This window comes from Lemur catta, chromosome 5 (assembly GCF_020740605.2).
Source record: "Lemur catta isolate mLemCat1 chromosome 5, mLemCat1.pri, whole genome shotgun sequence".
NCBI lineage: Eukaryota > Metazoa > Chordata > Mammalia > Primates > Lemuridae > Lemur > Lemur catta.
In genome coordinates, this window is record NC_059132.1 from 62694496 (window position 1) to 62708147 (window position 13652).

General features: G+C 38.2%; 1 protein-coding gene across 6 annotated transcripts in view; it reads left to right on the top strand.

Annotated features, from left to right (window-relative positions):
- CARMIL1 (capping protein regulator and myosin 1 linker 1) overlaps positions 1-13652 on the top strand; it is a 302767-nt gene that overhangs the window by 175825 nt on the left and 113290 nt on the right. For all 6 annotated transcript variants that reach the window (XR_006735315.1, XM_045551918.1, XM_045551919.1 and 3 more), the window contains 5 exons: positions 2097-2200; positions 4648-4725; positions 4859-4935; positions 7950-8054; positions 12653-12722. Coding sequence is in view for 5 of the 6 variants with exons in the window: in XM_045551918.1 (XP_045407874.1) it covers positions 2097-2200; positions 4648-4725; positions 4859-4935; positions 7950-8054; positions 12653-12722 (434 nt within the window). In the remaining variant the exon portion in view is untranslated. The remainder of the gene's footprint in view (positions 1-2096; positions 2201-4647; positions 4726-4858; positions 4936-7949; positions 8055-12652; positions 12723-13652) is intronic.

The window sequence follows — 13652 nt, forward strand, 5'->3', positions numbered from 1 at the left end:
ACTGGATCTCGATTATTCAGCTGTCTGTGTTTCCCACTGAACTGGCCTTAGTGGGTGAGATGGTATCTCTTGGGACTCAGAAGTCTCTGCCTGGTACACAGTAGGCTTTCAATAAAGGATTGTTGAAATGAATATATATTCCTTGTGTGGCACTGACTTTTTATCCTGGAGTCCAATTAAGTTTTTTTTTTTTTTTTTTTTTTTTTTTTTTTTTTTGAGACAGAGTGTCACTTTGTTGCCCGGGCTAGAGTGAGTGCCGTGGCATCAGCCTAGCTCACAGCAACCTCAAACTCCTGGGCTTAAGCGATCCTACTGCCTCAGCCTCCCTAGTAGCTGGGACTACAGGCATGAGCCACCATGCCCGGCTAATTTTTTTTTGTATATATATTTTTTAGTTGGCCAGATAATTTCTTTCTATTTTTAGTAGAGACGGGGTCTCACTCTTGCTCAGGCTGGTCTCGAACTCCTGACCTCGAGCGATCCACCCGCCTCGGCCTCCCAGAGCTAGGATTACAGGCGTGAGCCACCGCGCCCGGCCTGGAGTCCAATTAAGTTTTTCCCTAATGGTCTTTGCACTTTTTGAGGGTAAAAAATAGGTCTTATTTACATTCAACTCCCAATCCCCAGCACTTTATAAGCATTGTATCAGCATCAGCACTTAATAAATATTGAGCTGATGGCCAAGAAGTTCTTCCTTGTACTTAAATATTTTTTATTCAAAGCCTTTGTCTCCTCCTCCTACATGCCCAAATGTGCACTAATCCATGAAAAATGGCTCAGTAACCTTTACCAGGCATATATGGAATGAGTTCTTTGTAATTGTAACTCTCTGAAGCTGGAGGATAAGACAGTGACCCCTTCATTAGTCCACGCACTGAACATTCTAAACTCCTAGCAGGGCGGTGCTCCAGTGGGAGGCTCTACCTACAGCCCTCAGCTCTTTTCTTGGAGTCCCCTCGTCGGATCTTGCTGCCGTGACCAGCTCTGTCTTACTGGCAGGCCTGACCCCTGGCCCCTTGTCTGTATGAAGGCTCTGCCCAAGTGTGGGTAAAAATCCCCTTTCCTGATTCTCTTTAGGGGGCTTAAGACAGGCTGGGGATTTGCAAAACAATAATTTTACCGAAAAACAAGAAAACTAAAATAATTTATAAAAGTGTACTCAATTTGGAAATAGCCATATTTTAAAAATATATAATTTGGTATCATGGACTTTTAGTAGAAACATAAAGAGCTTTGCTATATACCACATTCCCATTATTCTAAGAATAATCATCAGTGGTATTGTGAGTGTATTGAGTCCCAGTCAGTAATCAGACTCATCTGGGCTCTCGTTTTATAAAGACACACCTCAAAAACACTCTACTTCCCATGAGAAGAAGTAGCTTGATAAAAATCTATCCATTAGAAGGCCATAGCTAGCAGGCCTATGTCTATATATCCACATATAATAGAACTTAGCTTTCTTCATACATGACAGTCATCCTCCTGGTGTATCCAGTATCTATTTTCTGAGATGGATTTGTCAGTTTAGTTCTCTTGACTTTAACATGAGCCATTCACGTTATATATGTAAAGAGTGTATACAGTATTAATTATATGTTTTTTCTTTTGTGCTTACATTGTGTAAAGGTCGTCTCCTTATTCTTTGTAAAATTCATTTCAATCCAAATTTTGCCTTGAGTGTAACACATTTAATTTTATTCTCAGTACTTTACATAGCCTAAATTATCTGAATTTGGACATGCATCATGTAAATATCATACACTAGGTCAAGAGTCACCTGGCAGGATTAAGAGCAGGGTAAACATTGTCAATTAGACTGCTTGCATCCTTCTAAGGCTTCAGAGTAAAGTCCCTAACGTGCTTGGACACATCAGATGTGGATTTCTGAATCAGCGGTCGAGTCTGTGACTAACCTGTTCTTCCTGAGCGTGTGTCAAAAGAAGACACAATCATAGTGCCACCTTTTGGGGATGGTGCTATGGTTAACCTCAGTCCTGCAATTTGATGGGTCTGCTGGGCCATTGGTGAAAACTCACAAACCTCATTTTGTTTCCTGGAGTGGAAATTGAGCCTGGATTTTCTGGATGTTGCAGGGGTGAACAGCCTTTCTCAGTCACTCAGTGCCAACCCGTTGACCGCCTCCACCCTTGTCCATCTCGACCTCTCAGGGAACGTCCTTCGTGGTGATGACCTCTCGGTAAGTTTTCCTTTCCTTATTCCATCTTCAAAGAAGCTGTATTTAATAAACTGGGAATGATTCTGAACACGATTTTCTAACTTATTTCCCTGCATCTCTCTTTATCCTGCCACCTTGAAATCATTTAGTTACAAGCTTATGAAGCGCTTCCGTGAAAATTCCAGAGCCTTCCTTAATTATAGACGTAGTCTGTCACCGTAGTTGTTTTTTTCCTCATTTCACAATGTTGAAGTTCAAATTTTGGGGGGAAATACTTTTTCTGAAGGAATTTTTTTTTATGCAGAAACATTAGTTCACGTGTTAAAATTGCCTGATAAGAAAGATTGGTAACATAAAATGAACCATTTCATCAGTAAATAATCTTGTTGGGAAGATTGGTGGTTATTTTATGGTTTGTAGTTGAAAAGGGATATTGGGATAAATCCCAGTTCTGGTCTATTCCATGAATAAACAAGGGAGAAGGGTGGGCTAGACGTAACCTGGGGCCACTCTTTAGAGTGTGAAGGCAAAAACTACCCCCTCAGTTATAATAAGATTTTTTTATGCAGCTGAATCAATAACATAAATGTTTTGCAGATCTTAATGACACAATGAATTAGGTATGATCTCATTGTCATATGTGGTGAATGGTCTCCTCTGGTCACCATGATAGAATTTAGAAGAAGTGCTTCTTCAGTGGCCATCTTTGAAGGGCCTTAATTTGCATTCCACTGCTTTTCCACAGGGCTGAAAAACAATATGAAATTTATTCTTATTTCTCTTGTTTTACTTTACGTGTAAGGCAGGGAATACAAATGAAGGCCTTTTTGTGTTGTTGTTTTTTTTTCTTTTCCCCTCCCTCTTGCTGGAAACCATTTAAATAAACCTTGTTTCCTGGTGTGCCATGACTTTTTCAATGCATTTTCCAATTTCGTTTGTCACCTTCACTGATGGATTCATAAATCTCCTCCCTCCCAAAATACAATACGGAGTCTGATGTGAAACCCAAAATATTACCGTGGCAAAGGAGAGGAATAGAAGGAAGGGAAAAGTAGAGACTGAAGATTAAATAATAAGACTCAGCTAAAATAGGGGCATTAATAGTCACCTAAGACAATAAAATAGGCTAGGGTGGGTGTTGTCCCAGCTTGCTTCTGGGGAGAGGGAGTGGAATGATGAGGCCTGGGTGAGAGTGGGCTTCCAGCCTGGGGCAGGCTGAGGCTCTGGGAGCCTGGCAGCAGGTGCAGGGGCTTACCTGGCCGTGTGCCCTCAGGGAAAGCAGCCTAGGCGGGCCTGCCTCTTTGGAGAAGTGTTGGCCAAGTCTGGTCACCGTTTCACGGTGATAAGAGCTCCCCCAACTGGTAGCTGGGAGCAAAGCCACACTAAACTGAAAAATCTCAAGGCCGCTAGTGCCAGGCTAACAGTGAGAAGAGGCAGAGGATCTTCATGTGCATGAGAGCAAAGTGAGTTTTCTGAATCAGAACTTTTGAAAATATAATCCGTTCTTTGTGTTTGGTTATTCTAAAGTGTTTACAGGCTAATTTTTTGCTCTTTTGAAATCCTTTATAGAGAGGATTTTTCTGAAGCACCATATAGCTATAGCCAAGCCACTACACTTAATGTTTGCAAGCACCGAAACACTTTGAGTATAAGCTTGTTTGTTTTTGCAATTATCTGGTGGCATCTAGTGAAGCAGAGGAGAATTTAAACTATTTGGCTGGTGGCAGGGAGCTTGGACTCAGGTTGTTATTGGTGGGCTCTAGCAGTTGCTACTCACACTGAGTAATTAGAGGACAACTGAGAGTGATCGATTTCATCATTTGATGGCTTTGCATGAAGGGACTAAGGAAATGTAGACATTGTGACCCCCTGAAACCTGAAGTGTCTTAGCTATTTGTGAGATTTTTTTTTTTTACAAAATCACTAAGAGTGCTGTCAGGCCATTGTTATTACATTTTGGAAATAACTAAGGATAAAAAAAATCATTACGTTGGATAGAAGAGACTATACAGCCTGAGACCATCCTATGGTTCAAATTCAAATTAGTGGTTCCTTGAACACTTTCAAAAGTGATTAGCATTTTGATAGGGTGACTGCAATTCAGGTGGTATTTCAATCTCAAGAGTTAAAATTAATTAGCACTGTTCCAAAATTATATAATAAAATTGAGCTAATCAGGAAAACTAAGTCATGTGTAACAAAAAGGGGGGTTGGTAGTCAAGATTCTATTTGGCTTTTTTTTAAATTAAAACATAATTTGATTTTAAATATTATTGGGGTTTTTTGTTTTTTGTTTTGTTTTGTTTTGCTCTCAGGGAAGGTAACCGAATGACAGAAAATTGTGCTAATCCTCTGGGGAAGAGTAGAGAATGATCTTGGAATTCGGGCAACTTCCTTTTAAAACATTAACTTACATTTTGTATGTGTGTGTTTCTAGATTCTAACATTTATTTTTTTGTTTTTTCAAGCACATGTACAATTTTTTGGCCCAGCCAAATGCCATTGCTCATCTGGATTTATCCAATACAGAATGTTCCCTGGACATGGTAATTTTTTTTTATATTGCTCTGGGGGTCTCAGAACAGCTATTTAGATTGGATATATGGGCTTTCTCTCTAATAAAATATTCTCCTGGACCTAGAAATATTTGAAAATAAGAATGCCTTATTTCTTTCTCAGGTCTGTGGAGCTCTTCTCCGTGGATGCCTTCAGTATTTAGCTGTGCTCAATCTCTCCAAAACTGTATTCTCTCACCGGTATGGATTTATTTCTGTTATTGTTGTTATCTAGGAGTTTCTTTCTCTGAGAAAAAGTTGGAGTGATAATGAAAACAGAGTGGTAAAGGGTGAATATTGCACATTTGAAGGTGGTCTTAACCATTATCTATGAATATTTAACCTTAACATTTTAAGTTTTGTTTTATCTTTTTTAGTTCCATGTTAATACTCTTGTCAGTAACTCCAGCCTACCTATATGAACTATATGATAATGCACTATTTCTGATATGTGGACGGGCACTCTCTCTTAATATAGTAAAAACTCTTTTAGAAACTTCTATTGGTATTTCTCAATGATGAACTTGGAAGTAGGTATAAACTACTTAGGGAGCAAAAGCAATAGTCAATCCTAAATCTTATACATAGAAAGGCAGGATTCAAGAGTCTAAAGTGGAATTTGAACGCTTAGCTTGAATAAGTTTCTACCTTCCTGACTTATAATTATTTGAAAAATAAGGCAGTAGATTACAAGCAGCAAGGATTCACACAGCACAAACTCAGAATGGAAAGAAATACAGAGGAATTAGGAAAAGTACATGGCTTATATAGGTTTGGAATTTGGGGACCATCTAATGAATTAATACAATTTAATACTTATCTTTAATAACATGGAGTGTTAATATTAGAAATTTCTTCCTTTTTACTAGTTAACTTTTTAAAAGCTTTATATATTCAAAAAGATAACCCTTACTTATGTGGAAAATTCAGTTTGTGCCATGCTTTATTTAATAATTGTGCCTTGCAAAACAGTTACTCTGTATTTTAAAGTACTATTGGTCTTATTACTTCAATAGTGATGTAAATCTTTACAATAGCAAAGATATGCCACAAATACCTCAATAGCATAAGGTGAGGGATTGTGAAGTCTGAAAATTTAATGGTAGGAGAAATTGAGTTTTCCAAGGTACTTTATTTTAGGGGACATTTGGTAGTATTAATTGAGGCCACCTACTCAATTCATGTATTTTTAAGGCAGCTTATAAAACCATGCTTTGGTGGAACTGTAATTGACTGGGGAACTGGCTTACAAGATGATAGCATAGACCAATGGTCCCCAAGCTTTTTGGCACCAGGGACTGGCCATGGACAATATTTCCATGGATGAGGCAGGGGGGCGGAGGTTGTGGTGGAGGTGGAACTCAGGCGGTGATATGTGGCCCGGTTCTTAACAGGCCACGGGTACCAGGCTGCGGCCTGGGGGTTGGGGACTGCAGGCATAGACTATAAAGGTTTTTGTATAATCACCATTTTTGAGTTCACAGTACTGTGAATTCTGTGATGACTGGTCTTCAGTAGAGCTGTTAAGCTTGTAGAGCAGAATTGTACTAACAAATTGCCTTGTCTTCCAAATGAAAGGTTGTGATTAAACTGTTTAATACCAAGTACCTTACCTACATATAGTTGTAGAAAGTCCTTAGTAATTATGTTGAAATTACTGCATTTACACTGAGGTGTGGATTGTTAGTCAGGCTATTTATACTTTTGTTCACGGATAATTTCATAAATGTATCAGTCAGGACAGGTTGGATTGTTCTACAGTAACAATGACCCCTTCCCTCCAGTCTCTGTGGCTTTCAGCAGCAGTGGTTTTGTGACATGTCCACTGTGGGCTGATCACATCACCTTCACTCTAGGAGACAAAGCAGCCTGTATCTCAAACATTGAAAGTCATATAGCAGAGAAAAAAGAGATCATGCCAGTGTACATATTGGCTTATAAAGCTTCTCTCTGGAAGTCATATACATCATTTCTGCTCATATCCCACTGACCAAAGAGACTCACATCGCTAAGGGGCAGTGAATACTTGGAAACATTAGAACAGTCAACACCAAGACAAAGTAGCAGGAGGAGAAGTATATTCCAAGAATAATAGCATTTGCTCATCAAAAAATGAACAGGAGAAAACAAGCTTATATTGTTCCACTATCTGGAACCAGAGTTGTTTGAGTTGTCTTATGTCGTACATACTACCAGAATTTTCTTTCCTCCTAGTTTTGTTTTCATCTTCTCAGATAGAGATTTTGGTTACTTAGCTATTTCTTCTCAAATAGACTGAAATTGTCCCATTTTAAAACTTTATTTAAAAAAAACCTATCAAATATTAAGAGGTTTTCACAGATACCCGTACATTAAATATTATTGAATATTATCTAGGATGCCTTCTGTCCTGAAATTCTGTGAGTCTTTCCACAGAATAGGTGTAACTATCATTAAATGAGGTGCTCAATGTGCATCAGGTTAAATGCTTTACATATGCCAACTATTCAAGCAAAGTGTTGAAATTCTGTCTTGGACTCTTTAATCCTGTTTTTCTTAAACCCTTATAGTATGGTGTTGACTCTACCTTATTATTGAGCTATATGATTTGATCCACTTACTTCCCTCTGCAATAGCAAGGGGACATATTTGGAGGTTACAGCCATTTTATTTTGTAGTTTTGCATTTATTCTAATATTTGACCTGAAATGATTAGGTTTGTGTATGGATGTAATAGGCCATTTGTCATGCAGGCTTCAGGCCATTCAGACTTCCTGTGCTGTTCCTCAGGTCAACATCAGGTAACAATCTTACTGCATCTGAAAACTATATCTAAAAATATTGCTAAATGCAGGTAGCGATCCTTAACATTTTTTGCTACCCCGTGGGAAAATTTTTTAAATTGGTGAGAAATGTACATCTTCCCTGACCTAATTTTTTAAAACTCTAAACTTAGGGTTTCCTGAAGATCAAGAGGTAAAATACAATGAGTTCATTGGCTATAAAGAATAGGAATAAATTGTTTTATGGACTTAATGATATGTCTTAACCTTTCTTACGTGATTCCTTTAATAGTAAGGGATTTAATCATTTAGGCTTCAGATATTTGTTTCTATTTACCTTTAAATTTCTACTGAAAATATGACTGATTCATGGATCCCTTTACAATGTCTTAATAACTAACGAATAAGTTTGATGGAAGTGTAACCACTTGTATGACTCTTGTGTTTTTTCAGTAAAGGAAAAGAAGTACCCCCGTCTTTCAAGCAGTTTTTTAGTAGTTCTCTGGCTTTGATGCAAATCAACCTTTCAGGCACAAAACTGTCTCCTGAGCCCTTGAAGTAAGTGGTTCCTTCATTGTCTCCAGAGCTTTTAAAGTTCAGCTTGTTTCTACAAATGTGCTCAAGAGAAGGGAAAAAGATAATCCAAAGACAGAAAAGGCAGATGAGAATGTCTTTTTACTGTGGGGCACAAGATTTAATTAAAATTTTTTAAAGTACATTGTGCACTCTTGATACTATTGCATCCTCTATGACAAAAATCTTTTGGTTTGTGACCTTGGCGGTAGTCACTGATCTATAAATGTTGTGCTCCCAGGTACTATTGTTTTTATTTCAACCTCTGTTCAGTCCATTTTAGGCATATCCATGTGTGTGTGTGTGTGCGCGCGCACGCATGTGTTTTAATTAACATTTGTTCTAAATATTTCTACTAACTATAATAAGCTCAAAACACATTGTATATATGCAGCAGAATCAATTTTTAGGTGCTTTGGTTTCTGAGTTATCCAGATCAGTACAGGCTGTTTGGCATTTTTACTTGACAGCCAACTTAATGTTATGGGTTAATATCCCTGGTGTAGGTATAGTGGTGAAACTAAAATGTTTAGCCAAATTGAGGTTTGAGAATAATTTGTTATCCTTGAGATTTCTGTTTACTATTACCAGAAAGAATCAAAAGTTCAGTGTACAAGTTCAGTGAATTTGACTATAGAGTCAAATTCTCCAAGTCTAAAAAAGATATTTTCAGGTAGTTATGATTATGCAAGTTGTCAGATATGCTCAAATGTATGCACAGATTTCTCCTTTCCCCAGCCAATTTGTAAATCGGCATTTAATTTTTTCTTTGTAATTTGTATGAAATGTTAAAATTAATGTCTGCTATTCATCTTACTAGAGAATTAATCTTCAACTAATTTGTAAATTACCTTTTCTTTCCTCTTTTTCCCCCGTTTTGAGATGTGGAGTTCTCGATTCCGCATAGTACCATATGACTAAAACAATGGATGCCTTAAAGAAAAGTAGACCCAGTCAAATGCTAAAAAAAAAAAAATGTCTGATGTTATAATGGGCTTTTTAAAAAATGTTGAATTAATATATTTGAGATCTCTAAATGTGACAGTCACAAATAATATAAGCCTCATGATTTGGCTCTTTGTGTGACTATTAAGGAAGATATCAGAAGTAGTATTCTAAAGAGGTTCCATTATAATTTAATCACACTCACTTATTCATTCAAGTAATATTTATTGAGCATCTTTTATGTGCTAGATACCATGAGAGCACTGAGTAGAAAGCAAAACCAGACATGGCCCTTGTCCTTATAGTGTGTCAGCAGGAGATTAGCATATTCAAAATAGTTTTAGTGGTAGGTACTGGTATTCTAATTCTTTCAATGTTTTTGACTCCTGTATAATGCAGAGTAACTTTTCATTGGTTAACATGATTGATTTTATGGACTATTCTACACCCCCATGACACTGAATTTACTGTACTTTATTATAAATATATACTTGTAAGTTTTGCATATACTTGTAAGTTTAACATATACCTGTTAATCATATGAATGTTTAATTATACTAAAATGGAAGCCTCTTCAGCTCTGTGTTTTACTCCATTAAAAAATGTTAATGTGAGGGAAAAGGGTTTATGGTTGAAGATTCTGTACAAAAAATTCCATACACACATTTAATATATAATAATTTGAAAAGATAGCAGAAAACCAAGATACTCAGGTTTACCTATGAGAGGGTGGGGATGGAAAGGAATTGCAAAGAACTACCTAAGCTAGACACTGTGCTGAGTGCTTATACACGAATTGTCATTTTAATATAGCAACAGTTGTGGGAAATTGATATCATCATCTCCATTTACAGTTGAGGAATTGAGGCTCAAAGAAGCTATGTGATTTGCCCAAATCACTGTCACAGGTTGGGTTTCCTGGGAAATAGACTTTGAAATAGAGTTTAGTGTGTAGGGTATTTATTAGGATATTCTCTTGGGATTACCACCTGTGAAGGAGGATGGGGGGATAAAGCAGGATTGGACCGAGGGGGAAGTTGAACTGGGGGGCCATCCCAATGAAGAGGAACAACCACTGAGGGGGTTCTGGGAAGTGCTTAGCAGTGTCCACTCTGCTCTCAGCCAGCCATCGCGGGCTCAGCAGTGTTCCTTACCCAATACGGCCTTCCACTGCACCAAGAGGGCAGAGGAGGTACCATTGTTTCTTGAAGGGTTTGGGATCAGTAGCCAACAGAAAATAAGCTAAAGAAATGCAGTTTCTTTTGAGAGTAACACTAAGTTTGGACATACTATTTTTCAGAAGTTTCTTGCTTAATGTGGGGTTGTTTAAAAGCAAGACAAAGAATATGCTTACATCGTACTTAACTGTGCTTTCCTTTGAGACTCTTTTTAGTCCACATTAATGTATTTCCAGGGCTTTAAAGAACACTGTGCCACTGTTCCTTGGTGTTTCCTAAAATCTCCAGAATAGTATGGTTCATGTGTGTCCTAAGGGTGCTCTGCTCCAGTGTCACTCAGAGTCTATAGCATGAGTTCCTATTTACTGCTCATTCTCATTCTTTCACTTTCTCTCCTCCTAACCCTTTCTTCCTGGAGCCCTCCTTGATCTCCTGTCACGTGGTTCCCCGTCTCCCTGACCCCCGTCTCTCTGGCTGAGTATTTTTAATAAACCTGCTGAATGTGTTACCCCCAAATTATAACTAGCGTCACCTATCCAGAGCTGGAAAAATTAAATCCAGATTCTTCTCTTAAACAATTTTGCAATAGTGATTGAGGATTGAGAAGATAATTGTTAAGGCAATTTTGCCATCCCTGGGTTAAAATAAACAACATATTTTGCCATAGAATTTTCCTCAGTGCCCACTGTGCTTTACTGTAGTTGTTCTGTTTTGTTTTACTAAGGACAATTTCTACAGGTTATTTATTTTTACTAGTCTCACGAGTATTTGCCTCCTAATCATTGGCCTTCTATAGTTGAATATCTTCACACATACCATTAGTTTCCTTGCCCTCAATGTACATGTAAGAAAAGGAGAAAGTATTTTTCTTTCATTGAAGCATTATAAAAATGCAATGTTGAAATATGGGGCTAAATCCTAGAAACTCAGCATATGTTAGAAATAAAAGGGACTTCTTTGGTAATATTCTAATTCTCTCAATTCGCTGATGAGAACCTGAGAGACACACACAAAAAGTGATGCACTTAAGGTCACACAACTGTTAGTAACAGAGCCAGGACCCAGAGGACTGGCCTTTTGTTTTTAGTCAAAAGCACTTTCAGTGACTCAGTATTGCCCCCAAGAAAGAAAGGAGGAGAAGCAATTTTTAGGAAAAGAGAAGTAATTTAATGAGTAATTGAACATGTACACAGATGAGATGCACCCAGCCTTTCTCACAGCACAGTATTTTAGAATAAGGGACCAGTGAACTGTATTAAAAGAGTAAAAAGAAAGGCACTCACCTTCAGCCTCTTAATGGGGGTATTATTTTCATAGCTGGAGGCAGCCAAGCTCGGCCTGCTGCATGCCACTCCTGGAGTTCTCTGTCAGTGAGTGAGGCAGGGGATTGCTAGACGGAGAAAATCTCAGAGGCTTGGGCAAGAAATAATTCCCTACCTTCCCACCTCACCCTTACCCTGGGGTATTTTTGGAATATGCTGGGTGGAGGTCCTTTTCGTGGGGACATGGAGAACAGATAGTCACCCCCAGGTAGCAACTTCTGCCTGGGTACTATTCTTCTAGCGATTATCACTGTCTGCCTTATGTGAGAGTTATTTGCACATGTATTTGTTTCCCTTCCTTGAGAGCACGAATAGTCTCATGCTTGTCTCCATATTCCTCGCAAAGTCTAAGTTAGAGTCCTCTGTCCATTCAGTGTCATTTAATGGATGTGTGTGCATGTGTGACTTTTTTGTTTCAAGTTTGCTTGGTGATGTTGAATTATATAGCACTGACTTGTAAAAGTGGATCTGAGTGATTAGTCTAATCTCCTCAATTTGCAGATGACAAAATTCCTTTTCAGAGCTGTGCTGTGGTTTGTCCTGGCCCAGCAGCTAGTTCAACAGGCAGGATCCTGGACTCCAATTCAAGACATGGGCCTTCTAGTCTATAGTGGTTTTATACCCTTGCCCACTACTGTAGGTCATTTAATAAACTCATCTAGATATAATTTTATATCCTAGAATACTGCGGAGCCTGACTTCCTCCCTACCTATTCCTTAGGGAAAACAAGCTTTACTCTGCTACTCTAATAACAGTTGTCTAATAAGATTCTAAACAGTATTAAAGCTGTTCTCAAGCAGATGCAGGTGGGAATTTATCTGTGATGAACACAATTTAATTTCAATATGCAATTAGGTGTGCTGCTGGTTTATTTGCATAGGAATAACAGTCCTGCCAGGTTTTACATTTATGATGGGCTTGCTGCCTGTCAGAAGAATGCTGCAGAGTCATTTTTTCACTGTTGTCGGGAGGCAGAAATGCAGTTGGCATTTTAAAAAGTGAGAGAGTGCCTGGTGTTTGACCTGTGATTTTGAAAGGGCATTTTCCTTTCTCTGGGCTTTGTTCAATGTGCTTACATATACTTTCTTGTTGCATTGTGTGGAATTTGTATCTAATGTGTGTGTTTCCTCCCCTCAGAGCGCTGTTATTGGGCCTGGCTTGTAATCATAGCTTGAAAGGGGTTTCTCTTGATCTCAGCAACTGCGAGGTAAGAACACTTTTAGACTATGCACTGGAATAAATAATAGCTTCAAAATTGCCTCGTCTTTTTCATGGAAAAAGTATGATACTGTGATTCCACAGGGTGTAAACAAAGCAGAAAAACACATTATGCAAGTTTCTGATGTTCTGTATTTTGCAAATTTTATCTTCAAACAGCCACAGAGCACCATTCAGAAAGCTTTCAAGTGTGTTTTTAATGACTTTTTTTTTTTCTATTCTTGGTGCCTATTGCCTAAGTATTTTATGATGAAGCCTTGAGATATAAAGCCATAAACTATCTTTACCATCATGAAAATGAAACATACAGCATTTGTTGCAGGGGACAAATGTGTACAACCTAACTGGGATTTGTAGCATGTGAAAGACAATGGCTGTCTTATCATTAATTTTACTTTTTAATATTTTGATATGAAACAAGAAAATTAAAATGTGTCTGAAAATCCTAGCAATTTCAAACACTTCCTACTCAAGAACCTAGAGAGAAGAATTGAGACTAAAAGTGTCTACATTTTAGAGGGCACTTAAATTTTTACTATCTTGAAACTTTCAGTTTGTGTAGTGATAAGTAAGAAAATATTCAAGTGCGAACCACTTGGCCTATTCAGAGCCCAACTTTACCCCACATACCAAGCTCCATCTCTTCTTCTCAGGAATGGAGGTGGGTGTCTCCTCATTCCAATTCCTGGGCCTTTACACCCACTGTTTTCTCTCCAACTAAGTCCCTCTCCCTCCTGCCCCCCAAGGCCTCCGTCTCTTTGGGGATCTAGCACAAGTCCAATCTCCTACACACATGCATCATACTCTCCTACGTTATACAATCCTAGATGAATTGGTTACCATCACTAAATCTCAATTTCTGTGCCTGAAAAGTGGAGATAGTATTAATATCTCTCCCATTGGGTTGTTATGAAGTTTA